The sequence below is a fragment of the Protopterus annectens genome, chromosome 10.part0 (assembly GCF_019279795.1).
Source record: "Protopterus annectens isolate FY-2018-M chromosome 10.part0, PAN1.0, whole genome shotgun sequence".
NCBI classification, from domain to species: Eukaryota; Metazoa; Chordata; order Ceratodontiformes; family Protopteridae; genus Protopterus; species Protopterus annectens.
In genome coordinates, this window is record NC_056744.1 from 1,790,138,530 (window position 1) to 1,790,153,519 (window position 14,990).

At 42.1% G+C, this 14,990-nt stretch overlaps 1 protein-coding gene across 1 annotated transcript in view; it reads left to right on the forward strand.

Annotated features, from left to right (window-relative positions):
* STK36 (serine/threonine kinase 36) overlaps window positions 1–14,990 on the forward strand; it is a 786,440-nt gene that overhangs the window by 527,679 nt on the left and 243,771 nt on the right. The window contains exon 21 of the mRNA XM_044086614.1: window positions 9,954–10,064. Within this exon, the coding sequence (XP_043942549.1) occupies window positions 9,954–10,064 (111 nt within the window). The remainder of the gene's footprint in view (window positions 1–9,953; window positions 10,065–14,990) is intronic.

The window sequence follows — 14,990 nt, forward strand, 5'->3', positions numbered from 1 at the left end:
TCAACTATTCTTGTTGCAGACTACATCTGGGCTTCCCCTCTGTGCACTTGAGGAAGCCCCATTAGTTGCTCACCATAAATGTAGAACCCTTGTAATTATTAAGATGAGTAACCTTCTAGTGTACTTCGATTCAAAAACTCTTCTTACTGAAACATTTTAGCCACGCCACATAAAATACATTGATGTGCATTACTGCTGTCCAAAATCTCTCCAGTGCTCTTCTTGCCTAAAGATTAGGCTATTTCAGTCCTTAGTTACCACTCAGTAGTAGTGCCAACAAGCACTTGGCATAATTTTCTGTCATTACCTGACAGTTTTATAACTGTATTTTGACTTAAGGTTGCTTCTTCTGCTATTGCTAAAACTTTTTCTTTGCATAGAAAACCCATTTACTTTGTAGTACTAACAAGCATTACATGGTGCTCACAGATGTCATATGCTGTTGCCAACAGATTGTTGTAGAGACGCATGACTTTTATATTTCTCATGGTGTCACAGCCATAGGATGTCAAAAGACAGCGAAATCCATGAAGCACTAACCTGGTATCACAACCTTCAGACTGCAAGATGAAGTAAAAGATTAGGAATAAGAACTGTTTAGAATATGGGATCTTGGCCACAGCTAACTTAGCAGAACTTAGCAAAAATAAATAAAGTCCTCTTTCCAGAGGAAAAAACAGTCCAGGTAAGGGTTTAAGCAGATCTGTATTCAACGACGGCCAAATATTTTTGTCTGATTCTAAATTGACATTTGCACAGCCTCAATAGTAATATTCCAGGGAAGGGACGGACCGGGAGTGCCGAAGCAGAGGTGGTTTGGTTGGTGGAAAAATAAAGCCACCATTTCTATAGCTAATGGAAATGGGTCTGTACCTGGTGTCTCCATGTTACCCAGAATTTACAAAGAACACAGGATTAGTCCAGATAAAATCACATTAGCTAGAAGATCTAGGAGAACTCTCTGTGATGCCCTGCCTATGGGAGGAATAAAGACACCTTGTCGAAGTTTCAAGTAGTTTATTCAGTTAAGCAGGTAGATGGACAAGTGTTTTTGTTCTACTGGTTCTGTAGTGGGATGAATCACTGTGCCACAGTGATTCTAAATAGCCACCTCAAAGGTTATGCACCACTGAAGGTAAGGGAATGACTGATTTTAAAACAAAACAAATGTTCCCTTACTCCATGGGTTATAGTCATTTGGGAGGCTCTGGGCTCACTTCCATAGAGCTCAGTAAAGCTTGACATACTCACCTGAGAATAAGCTACTTTTCTTGATTTTTTTCTGCTTGCACTTCTTAATTTGAAGAATTGTTACTGTCTGACTGCAGTTTAAAGCATTTAACTGTATTTTTGCTTGCTTGTTGGTTTCATTATTCTGTTTGGTTTTAAACTGCCCTGCAGAAGGGTGAACTAGTCAGGGACTTAGTTGTTTGGTATTAAATTGCACTTGAGAGCTACATCTGCTATGCCTTTACATTAAGAAATCCAGGATCATCCATCTTCTGCCTGGGACATAAAGTGTAGGCATTTATTAGTCAAAGGGCACAGAAGTCAGTTTTCCATTTTTTTATCTTTGTTATAAATTAGGAGCATTTGCCCAGAGCTGCTCACTGCACAGTGGCGGTTGGCAGTGCCCTGTATACTTGCAGACACTTAGATAGTAAAATTTACCTAATAAGCTAGCATTTAGGACTTTAACTCGTAACTCAGTCAGGCATTTGAGAGCTAAGCTTAGAGCAGCTAGTTAGCACATTAGACAAAACTAATACCAAATCCTAGCACTATCTAGACACTACCCAAGGAAACCTCAGAAAAACCCAGTCCCTAACCCTAATAACCCACCTTAATACAGGTGTAACACACACATAGACATTCTTATGCTGAGGAACTTAAAAGAAACCTTCTCAAACCTCAAAAGACCTTTTAAAGCCATCAAACAGCAATTCCTATCCTCAGCAATCTCTAAAGCACACACCAAAAGCAGCACCAAACAGCACACACATGTCTACACCCATTAGTCTCCAAATATCAAGACTCTTAAAGCAAACAAACACCAATACTCTTGTCTTATTGGATTTCATTGTATGACTCACAGACGCCACACTCAGCAGGCTGGACAATGAGAAGTTAACAGTTAGTTGCATGTCTGGAACCAGGATCCGAAATATCACGCATGGTCTGAAGTCACTCCACCACATGTACCAGTATGACTGTCATACTCCATGTGGGTAAAAATGACCTGGTCACTGTACTATATGAAGAAACATTATGGATCTTTCTCTGACTGTGTCACAGACAGGTATGGTATATGCCTTGCATTGAGCAGCATTCTACCTTCACCAAGGATGTTGCCACAGTATGAACAGAAAAAGATTAATTTTAATAATTGGCTTTATTCCTAGTGTTACTCCAGGGAAATCCAGTATCTCTCAGCATGGGAGGACATGGTTAACAGCCCACGTTGCTTTACCAAGGATGGTCTGCACCCCCCCCCCACACACACACACACAATATCTATCAGCATGGGAGGACATGGTTAACAGCCCACGTTGCTTTACCAAGGATGGTCTGCACCCCCACACACACACACACAATATCTATCAGCATGGGAGGACATGGTTAACAGCCCACGTTGCTTTACCAAGGATGGTCTGCACCCCCCCCACACACACACACACAATATCTATCAGCATGGGAGGACATGGTTAACAGCCCACGTTGCTTTACCAAGGATGGTCTGCACCCCCCCCCCACACACACAATATCTATCAGCATGGGAGGACATGGTTAACAGCCCACGTTGCTTTACCAAGGATAGTCTGCACCCCCCCCCCACACACACACACACACAATATCTATCAGCATGGGAGGACATGGTTAACAGCCCACGTTGCTTTACCAAGGATAGTCTGCACCCCCCCACACACACACACACACAATATCTATCAGCATGGGAGGACATGGTTAACAGCCCACGTTGCTTTACCAAGGATGGTCTGCACCCACACACACACACACACACAATATCTATCAGCATGGGAGGACATGGTTAACAGCCCACGTTGCTTTACCAAGGATGGTCTGCACCCCCCCACACACACACACAATATCTATCAGCATGGGAGGACATGGTTAACAGCCCACGTTGCTTTACCAAGGATAGTCTGCACCCCTCCCACACACACACACACAATATCTATCAGCATGGGAGGACATGGTTAACAGCCCACGTTGCTTTACCAAGGATGGTCTGCACCCCCCCCCACACACACACACACACAATATCTATCAGCATGGGAGGACATGGTTAACAGCCCACGTTGCTTTACCAAGGATGGTCTGCACCCCCCCCCCCACACACACAATATCTATCAGCATGGGAGGACATGGTTAACAGCCCACGTTGCTTTACCAAGGATGGTCTGCACCCACACACACACACACAATATCTATCAGCATGGGAGGACATGGTTAACAGCCCACGTTGCTTTACCAAGGATGGTTTGCTCCTGTCCCCCCACCTCCTGACTTTTGGATATTGGCTAAAACGTTATACACCCCCTTAGAACCTTTTTTGGCAATGTCAAAATGTCAAAACTACCAACATAGCACAAAAAAACCAAAGAAACCTTAAAGTGTTACTGCTCAATGTTAGGAGCCTAAACCGTGCATTGAGCAGCATTCTATCTTCATCCAGGAAGATGTCACAGTATGAACAATAAATGACTGATTTTGACAATTGGCGTAGTTTCTGGTGTTATTCCAGTGGGATCCAGTATCTCTCTACATGTGAAGATATGGTTAATAGGCCAAGTTGCTTTGCCAAGGATTCTCTGCACTTTTTTCTCCTAGGTTTTCTGATATTGGCTAAAACATCATCCACCCTCTTAGAGCCATTTTTAGGCAATGCCAAAATGACAAACCTGTCAACATAGCACCAAAACCTCAAATCAACCTTCTGGTGTTACTGCTGAATGCTAGGAGTCTAAACAAGAAACTCCACACCCGACCAGCTGTCCCCACTCTAGAGAATGTAGACATCTGTGCCATTACTGAAACTTGGTTTAAAGCTGCAGAAAGTACTCTGACAGTGCAAGGCTACAGTGCCTTCCACACATTTAGACCAACAGCAACACAGACAGGGACTAAAGAGACTAAAGGTGGAGGTGTCTTGATTTACATTAGCAATAAATAGACCCCTGGGCTGGTTAAACAGGATTATGCCCTGGAGTTCATTCAAATGCAAGTCAAAATAGACAGGATCCCTTATCATATCTTAGCTAGCTATAAGTCACCATATATGCCCCAAGAATCTCACAGTTCTTACTTGGACCTACTAGGAGCTCTTACCATCCAATAAAATACCCTATTCATAAGTGACTTAAGCTTACCCCTCTATAGATTGGGAGACTTGCACTACCTCAGACTCATGGCACAATATTTCCTGGTCTTTATTAACACCATCTGAGGCAGGGCTAGCCACCCAGTGGTGTAAATCTTGTCTCTAGATGATTGTCACTGTTGAAGTGACACCCCGACCCTATGTGCAAAAATGGGGGAAAAAGAGTTGGGGAAGGATGGATTAACACAAACACTCTGGACCAAATAGTGCATGCGCCAGCCAGAGATTCAAACATACTGGACGTGGTACTCAACATTGGAGAGGGCTGCATCCCCTTCATGTTACTTCCTCACTGGTGGCATTGGATCACAAAGCTGTCTCCTTTAAGGTAAAAATTAGCTGGGAAACCTATCTAAACCTGTAAGTGTTAGGAACTATTCTAAAGCAAGTTACATCCTATTAAGCAACAGTTTTTTCGAAATTCCGTCCCCCCTTCCTCAAAATCTGAGCTCACAACAACCTACACAAAATTATTCAAAGAAACCCTGTACAAAAATGTAAATAGCTGCATAGAAGCTGCCATACCTAGCAGACGTAAGCACATAGCAGATACCAAAAACAAACCTCACTGCTGGAGTCCTTACTTCAGCAAGATATAGAATAAAAGAAGAAACGTCATGGCCAAAATCAGAAAGAACAACTCTCATAAACATAAGAGCTCACTGATTAAACTAAATGAGAAACTAGACCAAGTCCAACAAGGCCAATTATGAGGTCAGGATAGCCTCTCAGGTTAAAGACAATCACACAGCCTTCTTCAGCTATGTCTGAAACCTTAAAGGTGTAACACACAGCAGTGTACTGAACTTGTGGTACATAGCATCACCTTCACTGACCAGGATGACATAGCGAATCTACTGGCTGACAAATTCAGTGCTGACTTTACCCCCCCCCCCCCGCTACCTCCCTGTGAAATCCCTTCTAGCATATCCCCTCTAACTATCAGCATGGACCAGGTCCTGACAGCGCTTGCTAAGGCTGAAAGTGTGGGTCCCAACAATATCTCGGGTTACTTCCCGAATAGTTTAAAACATGACCAATTAGGACCATTTGAGGCACTGTTCAACAATAGCCTTAAAAAAGGCTTGTAACATGAGAATGGGGACTGCAATGGTTATCCCTCTTCATATGGGTGGTTCATCAACCAAATGCAAAAACTACAGATCTGTCAGCTTGACAAGTCTAATATGTAAAGCCATGGAACATATCGTTATGGAAACGATCAACAAGGACATTGGCAACCTACAGAGACTTTGGCTTTGTCATGGGAAGGTCTTGCCTACTCAGCCTAGTAGGGGGTCACCAAGGCAATGGACGAGAGAAAAATTGTGCATACTGCCTACCTGGTTATGGTGTTTGATATGATACCCCAATCAGGAATTGTTGACAGATTCACTGAAATAGGTATAAATCCTTACTTAACTCATTGGATAACTGGCTGGTTCTCAGATAGGACCCAAGAAGTCAGGATTGGTGAGACCACCTCTACCAAGAGACTGGTCACCAGGGGGATACCTCAGGACTCCATGTTGGACCCACGCCTGTTTAGAATCTACTTCTTGGAAGTCATAGTTAATGTCAAGGGCCTCTGTTTCACCAAGTTCACAGATGACTGTAAACTGGGAGATATCATAGAGTCCCCCATAATGTTAAGAATCCTGCAAGATGGTCTAACACAGACAGATGTTACCAAAACCATGGATTAAAACTAAACTCCAAGAAATGCATTATAGTGCCCATTGGTAAATTGTCTACCCAAGTTAAGTACTCCATCGATAAAACACCTCTAAGAGTTGGCCCAGTAGTTAGGGATTTGGGAACATATGTAGACAGTAATCTTGTCTTTGTAGCCAGGATAGTAAGAAATTCATTGTATGTCACTCAGCTTATAAGTAAGGTGTTCCAAGGAAGTTATAGTTCCACTTTACTTGACCCTTATCAGACCCATCATTTAGTATAATGCCTCTTTTGCCATGTACCTAACCAGGAACTTGCAACAGTTGGAATTACCACAAAGGTTCCTCACAGTATGAATACCCTGTATCGCCTTAAATCCCTGTCTCTATACTCAGTCTCTTGCAGGTTCCTGACAGTATGAATACCCTGTATCGCCTTAAATCCCTGTCTCTATACTCAGTCTCCTGCAGGTTCCTCACAGTATGAATACCCTGTATCACCTTAAATCCCTGTCTCTATACTCAGTCTCCTGCAGGTTCCTCACAGTATGAATACCCTGTATCGCCTTAAATCCCTGTCTCTATACTCAGTCTCCTGCAGGTTCCTGACAGTATGAATACCCTGTATCGCCTTAAATCCCTGTCTCTATACTCAGTCTCCTGCAGGTTACAGACAGTATGAATACCCTGTATCGCCTTAAATCCCTGTCTCTATACTCAGTCTCCTGCAGGTTCCTGACAGTATGAATACCCTGTATCGCCTTAAATCCCTGTCTCTATACTCAGTCCCCTGCAGGCTCCTCACAGTATGAATACCCTGTATCGCCTTAAATCCCAGTCCGTTACAGACAGTATGAATACCCTGTATCGCCTTAAATCCCTGTCTCTATACTCAGTCTCCTGCAGGTTACAGAGAGGCAGTCTATGCCTGGCATATAAAGCATCTCCATATCCAGCCAGGATGGATATTTTGCACATCCACAAAATGAACAGCACCAGAAACAAAGCTTTGCTTGTGACTTAAATAGAACATTCTGGAAAAAATATGTGCCTGAAAGTATCCCTGCACTGTAGCATAGGCTCCCCATCCATGTGAAGTAGAATCCATCCTTGACCCTGTTCAAATGAAACCTTAACCATTTGATGGGAAATTGTAAATTCTCCCCGGGTCTGGCCCCCATGTCTTTGAAAGACAAAGGCCAACAGTTAGTAAAATATTCCCCTACTAACATATCCCATATGCCAAAACCCATAGCTACCACCTTACTAATATACCTCTCCAAAAAGACATCCTAGGTACTTGGGGAAAAATTAGTTTGGGTGCAGACAGCTTTTGGGGCTACTGCTGTCTTTGAGGTTGGTTATGTCTGTGATTGACAGAAGCAGTCAGTAAATTGCCACTATGTAAATCAAATTTGTGAGTCACACTTAGGTTGCACAGGTAGGCTTATAAGGACCCTAGTGGTTGTTAGCTTAATGTACACCTGTGAACCTACTGTCAGGGAAAATAGCATTGGAGAAACCTGAAGCATATGAAATGAGCCTTTATCATAAGAATTTTAGGAATATTCAAGGCAGCTAAGTCTTTCGACAATTACGCCTTTACACTTTTACTTCCTCTACCCACATGTACTTTTTTATTGAAGCTGTTGGCATGGCACTGCTTGCTTTTGTTTGCCCACAGGGAATTTGTAACAGCCATATGTCTCTGCAGCTGAATGTCACTTGAGCTATGTGTCTCTAAGCAAATGTACCACAAGGAAATGTTTCACTGCCTAGGAGCCCAAACACTGTCATAGAATTTGAAGATATTTCTTTGAAATCCTTGAATTTGATATACTGTTTTTTTTTTTGGGGGGGTGGTTTGGAGATTCTGAGGGAGAAGGTTACTGGCTTATGTTCAAGGTTTACTGGGAAGGGAGAAGTCAGTGGTATTGTGCATGAGGAACCTATATTAGAAAGTACCAGATTAAGAATGTTGTGCCCCCTAGTGGGGGCAGCAACAATCTGGTCCATGGAGTTTTTGTTTATTTTATCCAAAACTTTTGGGCATATTCCACATTAAAAGTACTGGTATTCCAGTCCATTGAGAGGTGAAATCCCCCCCAGTGAAGGATTTATTTTTAGTGGGTTTTCATCCAGTGCATTTCGGAACTTTATAACGATCTCGGGGGACGTGGAAGGTGTTGTGTAACATGCTATAAACTGATAGTTGATATTGTGATTGGGAGTTCAGCAAGCTCAGTTTGTTGGCTCTCTAGAGGTTTGTCTAGAAGTGATATGGTCTCTAACAAAACTGGATATGCCACCACAGTTGCCTTCAAGTATAAGGCATGGTGTGCACAAAACCAGGTAAGGAGAGAGTGCTTCCTGGGAATTTAAACTGGATTTCAGTGATTAGGTAAACATGCATGCATTTCAAATGTGAGAGAGCCTCATGGTCTGACAACGTATTATTAAGACTCTGGCATTGAGCAAGGCCACCATGATGTGGTCATGGTCTAGTTTTGATTCACTGGCTGTGTTAGAATGTTCTTTAAATTGACTATTCCAGGGCCACATAATGAATGCAGTGAATGGAGGACAACGATCACTGTACATATAAGGTAAATGCAAAGAGGCACTATGGGAGCAGCAGAGGCTTTAGCTAGTATGTATGTGGAAGCCTTTGAATAAGAGGTGGAGGCGCTACTTTGCAAAGCAAGTAGGGCTGTGTAGCATCTTGTTCATACTGACACATAATGGATCTCCCCAGGGTGATACCATGTATTCAGCCAATTGTTGAAGCTAAATATCTTATCTTTTACCTAGGCAACATTCTCAGAGAAAGGAGGATTCCACTCAGTACCAAGTGGCAAACATAAAAAACTTGGACACATCTCTCTGTATATCCCTTAGAGTTCTGCACCTAAGTCATTCACTGCCATGTGAACAACCGTCATGTTACAGTTATAGTTGTCTGGTGTCCTGGAGACATCTGAAATTCCAGCACCCTAAAGACTAATCACTGTCATCCTGTTCTTGTCCAGCCTAATGAACGGAAAGTCAGAGTGTCTTAGTGTGGGGCCACTGATGACTGAAACACTTTTGACGGAGGAGTGGTCAGGTGTACTGGATTTGAGGCTGTTTGGCTGATGGTGACTCTTTACTGAGTGTATATTAGGATGCAATGCATTGTTTGGTGTCTACTGAGATTTAGTCATTTTGGGCGTAGGAGGCTTTTGTAGTGAAGTTTTTACAGCATCATCATGTGCCATTACAGTGGGAGTTCCTGCTGAATGTGGTGTGTTTGTGGGAAGCTCACTGTTCGTGTTTTTTGTGAGAGTGAAGCCTCCATACCTATTAAGTATTTTTACCTCTCACCAACAGAGGTGCTTGTGGTTAGTAAGAGGTCATTGCATGTGAGCATAAGGCAGTTACTACACTAACTGGGAATAACCATTGTAACAAGGCTGTCAGCGAAGGGAAAGCCAATAGGCTGCCCATCCACATTGTCCCAGGCATTTTCGTACTTAATTTAAATCACAGAGAATATCAGAATTTAATTTAGTTTAGGACTTTAGGTACAAGATAAACTGAGTTTGTTGCATTGGTCTATTGAGTAAGTGATTTATTGGGGTTAGTGTGTGACTGTGGCAGATACCAAGTATGGCTTTTAGTAACTGTAGGGTCTGTGCTGTGCAGAGTACTTTGTTGCTGACTTGGACAACATAGATGCAGTTTGTTTTCCATTGCATTGTTTACATTAATGTCTTTGTTCTAATTCATCCCTTTAAGGGACTTGCAAGACCCTTAATGCACTTTTTCAAGGTGCCTGTAGCACTCCTTGTTTGCTATTTCAGGGTGCCTCTAACACCTCTTGTTTTCTGTTTTAGGGTGCAGCAGCACTTCTGCTGGTGCAGCTTAGCAGCTGTGGGTTACCAGTTGAACTCAAGTTGGAGGAGTTTTTGTCAGCCACAAATAATGCCCTCACCTCACCTGCTCAGGTACAGTTTACACATTATTGCAAATTTAATATTATTCTTTATACATACTGTGGCTTGAGTTGTTTCAACTAGCTGTGAAAAATCTGATTTATTTCCATATTAATGTGCAATTGCTTTCCCTGTCTTTTTTCTCTTCTGTTCAAGAGACAAACTTCTCATTTTGTATAAAACACTAGACATGATGTCAGGTCATAAGGGCATAACATCCCTTTCTCAGTGGTCTTTCATTCTTTTTTGACTAGTTAAGTGGAGTGGCCCACAAAGACCCTGTTTAGTCACAACCTAGGCTGTACATTTGATGTCCAGCTATGAGTTAAATTGTAATATCTGTTACTACATATGTGTTTACTATAGATACACCAATATGATACAAACATTATGCAAAATCTGATTTCATGCACAAAGTGTACACGTTTCAAAATAAGAATGATAAGTTACATGGCCTAAGAAATTATATATAGTAAATAAATACTAACAGAATTGTTCTTGAAGAGTATGTGCTCAGTATGTAGAGTAAATGTATTTTGTTCAGAAGAGAAATCCCACTGCACACACAGTGTAAATATAGTGTGCCCAAAAAGCATGCAGTGTAGTATGTCATGTCAGGATGGCAGCAATCACTGTACATGTAATATAATTATATAGGGCCACATAACGAATGCAGTGTATGGTATACAGTGTATGGTGGACAGCGATCACCATGCATATAATGTAGATACATAGGACCATATATTGAATGCAGTGTATGGCATGTCATGTCAGGAGGACAGCAATCATTGTACATGTAATATAATTATGTAGGGCCACATAATGAATGCAGTGTATGGAATGCAGTGTACGGTATGTCATGTCAGGAGGACAGCAATCACTGTACATGTAATATAATTATATAGGGCCACATAATGAATGCAGTGTATGGTATACAGTGTATGGTGGGCAGCGATCACCATGCATATAATGTAAATACATAGGACCACATATTGAATGCAGTGTATGGTAAGTCATGTCAGGAGGACAGCAATCACTGTACATGTAATATAATTATATAGGGCCACATAATTAATGCAGTGTATGGTATACAGTGTATGGTGGGCAGCAATCACCATGCATATAATGTAAATATGTAGGACCATATATTGAATGCAGTGTATGATATGTCATGTCAGGAGAACAGCAATCACTGTACATGTAATATAATTATATAGGGCCACATAATGAATGCAGTATATGGTATACAGTGCATGGTGGGCAGCGATAACCATGCATATAATGTAAATACCTAGGACCACATATTGAATGCAGTGTATGGTATGTCATGTCAGGAGGACTACATATTAAATGCAGTGTATGGTATGTCATGTCAGGAGGACAGCAATCGCTGTACATGTAATATAATTATATAGGGCTACATAATGAATGCAGTGTATGGTATGCAGTGTTTGGCGGACAGCAATTACCCTACATGTAATTTAAATACATAGGACCACATAATGAATGTGGTGTATTGTATGCAGTGTCAGGAGGACAGTGATTATTGTACATGTAGCATAAATACATAGGGTCAGATAATGAATACAGTGCACAGTATGCAATGTCAGGAGGACAGTGATTGCTATATATGTAATATAAATACATAGGGCTACATAATGAGTGCAGTGTGCGGCATGCAGTGTATTGTGGACAGCGATCACCATACATGGAATGTAAATACATAGGACCACATAATGAATGCAGTGTCAGAAGGACAGCAATCTCTGTACATGTAATATAATTGCATATAGCCACATAAGGAATGTAATATATGGAAAACAGTGATCACTGTACATGTAGTACAATGAGATAGGGCAACATAATGAATGCAGTGTATGGTATGCAGTGTCAGGAGGACAGCAATCACTGTACATGTAATGTAATTGTATAGGGCCACAATGAATGCAGTATGTGGTGGAGAGCGATCACTGTACATGTTATGCAATGACACAGGTCTACTTAATGAATACAGTGTACGGTATGCAGTGTCAGGGCGGATAATGACCACCATATATGTAATGTAAATACATAGAGCCACATAATGAGTGCATTGCCAGGAGGTCCGGGATCACCATACATGCAATATAAATATTTAGGGCCACATAATGAAGGCAGTGTATGGTATGCAGTGTCTGGAGGACAGCTGTCAGCACACATGCAATGTAATTGCATAGGGCCACATAATGAATGCAATTTACAATATGCAGTGTTAGGAGGACAACAATTGCAGTACATGTAAAGTAAATACATGGGGAACATAATGAATGCAGTGTATGGTATGCAATGTATGGATGACAGTGATCACCATACATGCAATATGAATACAGTGATCAAAATAATGAATGCAATTTATGGTATGCAGTGTCAGCAGAACAATGCTAGCTATACATATAATGTAAATACATAGGGCCATATAATAAATGGAGGACAGCAGTCACCGTACATGTAAATACACAGGGCCACATATTGAATGCAGTGTATACAGGACAGCTATCACTGCACATGTAATGTAATTACATAAGGCCACATAATGAATGCAGTATATATGTTATGCAGTGTCACGAGAACAACAATCATACAGGTAATGTAAATACAACGGGCCATGTAATGAATGCAATGTATGGTATGCAGTGTATAGAGGACAGTGATCACCGGACATGTAATGTAATTGCATACTGCCACATAATGAATGACGTGCTTCAGGCCAGTGTTATACATTTAAGGTTTTTGTGATCTACATTCTTGCAGACAAATCCTTATCATATCCTGCTCTCTGTAAATCTGCCAAGTATTCAGAACAGTATGTCTGGACAATTCCCATCAGTTTCTTCTGCAAGCCTGGTCAACATGGGCAAGCTGAGACAGTGTAGCAACTGCCTCATGTTCACGGACAGTCCTCTTCTCCTAGCATTAATTTTTCTACTTGCAAGAAATGCAGCTACATCAGTAACCTGGAATCCATGCTCTCTCACTCCACAGTCAGCACTCCTAACAAAGAGGAGATTGCCAGCACAAGCACCACACCACCCACATCATAAAACCAAGCACAACACACACCCATCTATGTAGGGGTCCTCAATAAAAACTTAACCTAAACAACAGAGACCGCCAAAACACACTCAAAACATTCCACCCACAACACCAATTACATCACACACAGTAGACAACACACCACTGACTCACAAACACAGCACATTAGGCATAAAAATAAACCATTGCAGCCCATAAGGCATAACAATAAACCAAATATACTAGTCATTGGTGACTCAATAGTGAGATACACTGATGTCCCCTCACCAGGCTCAACAAGGAGAAGGCCACGGTCAGCTGTCTATCAGGTGCCAGAATCCGCCACATCACGCACTCACTTAAGTCTCTCCACAACAGGTGCAAGTATGACACTGTCATTGTCCATGATAGTGTGAATGACTTGAGTCATACCTCCCTGGACTATATGAAGAGAAACATGATGGAACTCTGAGTATGCTTCCCAGACAGGTATGACCCTAGCCCTAAGCAGCATCCTACCATCACCCTTCATGAAGAATGATACCACAGTGCCAACAGAAAATAATTGACTTCAATAATTGGCTTAGTTTCTGGTGTCTTTCCAAGGGGATCCATTATCTGTCTGCCTGGGATGACATGGTTGACAAGCATCAATGCTTTGCCAGAGCCGGCCTCCCCCTGTCACCCCTGCGGTTCTGGATCTTGGCCAAGGCTCTTGCCTCCTTCATTGTGCTTTTTTTAGGCTATGTCCCAAAGACAAATCTTCCAACATAAAAGATCTGTCAAAAAGCAAATTGAAGGTCATGCTGCTTAATGCTAGGAGCATCAACCTGAAAATGCACTCACTGGAGGCTCTCCTCACACTGGAAGATGCCAATGTCTGTGTGGTCACGGAAACTTGGTTCAGGGCTGGAGAGAGCACCCCTGCCTTACCAGGCTATACCTCATTCCACATATTCTGACCCTAAAATAAGGTCAGAAAGACTAAGGGTGGTGGAGTCTCTATCTTCATTAAGGACAGGCACACCTCCAGACTAATTTGTCAACATAATGCTCTGGAATTACTCAAGGTGCAACTGACAGTTGGCAAGAACACCCATCCAAGTTAGAGCCAGCTATAGACCCCTCCCATGACTCAGGGCACCCACTCCTCCTACCTGGACCTAATTGACTCCATCAAGGTACCCCCTAACACCCTGATCCTTGGTGACTTCAGTTACCTCACCATAGACTGGGTGAACTATTCCTACACTAATGCAGTCACCCAACGATTCCTTGACTTTATCAGTTCTAATGCACTAGATCAGCTTGTCTCATTCCCCACAAAGGGAGATAACATTCTGGACTTGGTTATCACCAACATGGGTAACCGCTGCACCACTCCCATAGTATGTTCTTCCCTGGTGAGATCATATCATCAGTCTGTCTCATTCGAAGTTTCTATCCCACCCAACCCCCCAACCCCAGCCAAAACCAGGCTAAAAAATTGCTCAAAAGCTAACTACAGCCTCCTAAGGGAGGGTATCTGTAGCTTCACACCACCGCCCCCAGAGGATGCAGGCAACTATGCTGAACAGTACGCCAATGCAGTATACAAGCACATGTACAACTTCATAGACTCAGCTATATCCAACAGAAGTAAAACCTGCTCCTCAAGGAAATACAAACTTGACTGGTGGGCATGCTCTATCAACAGGCTTTACAACAAAAGGAAGAAACTGTTGTCCAAGCTTAAAAAGGAACAAATGCCAAATTGGAAAAACACCCTCCTCAGTCTCAACAAGCAAATTAGATCACTTGCGAAAACCTCCAAAGCCAATTATGAGTTGAAACTATCCTCCAAAAGAAAAGTAAACCACAAATCCTTCTTCAGTTGCATCAGGAACC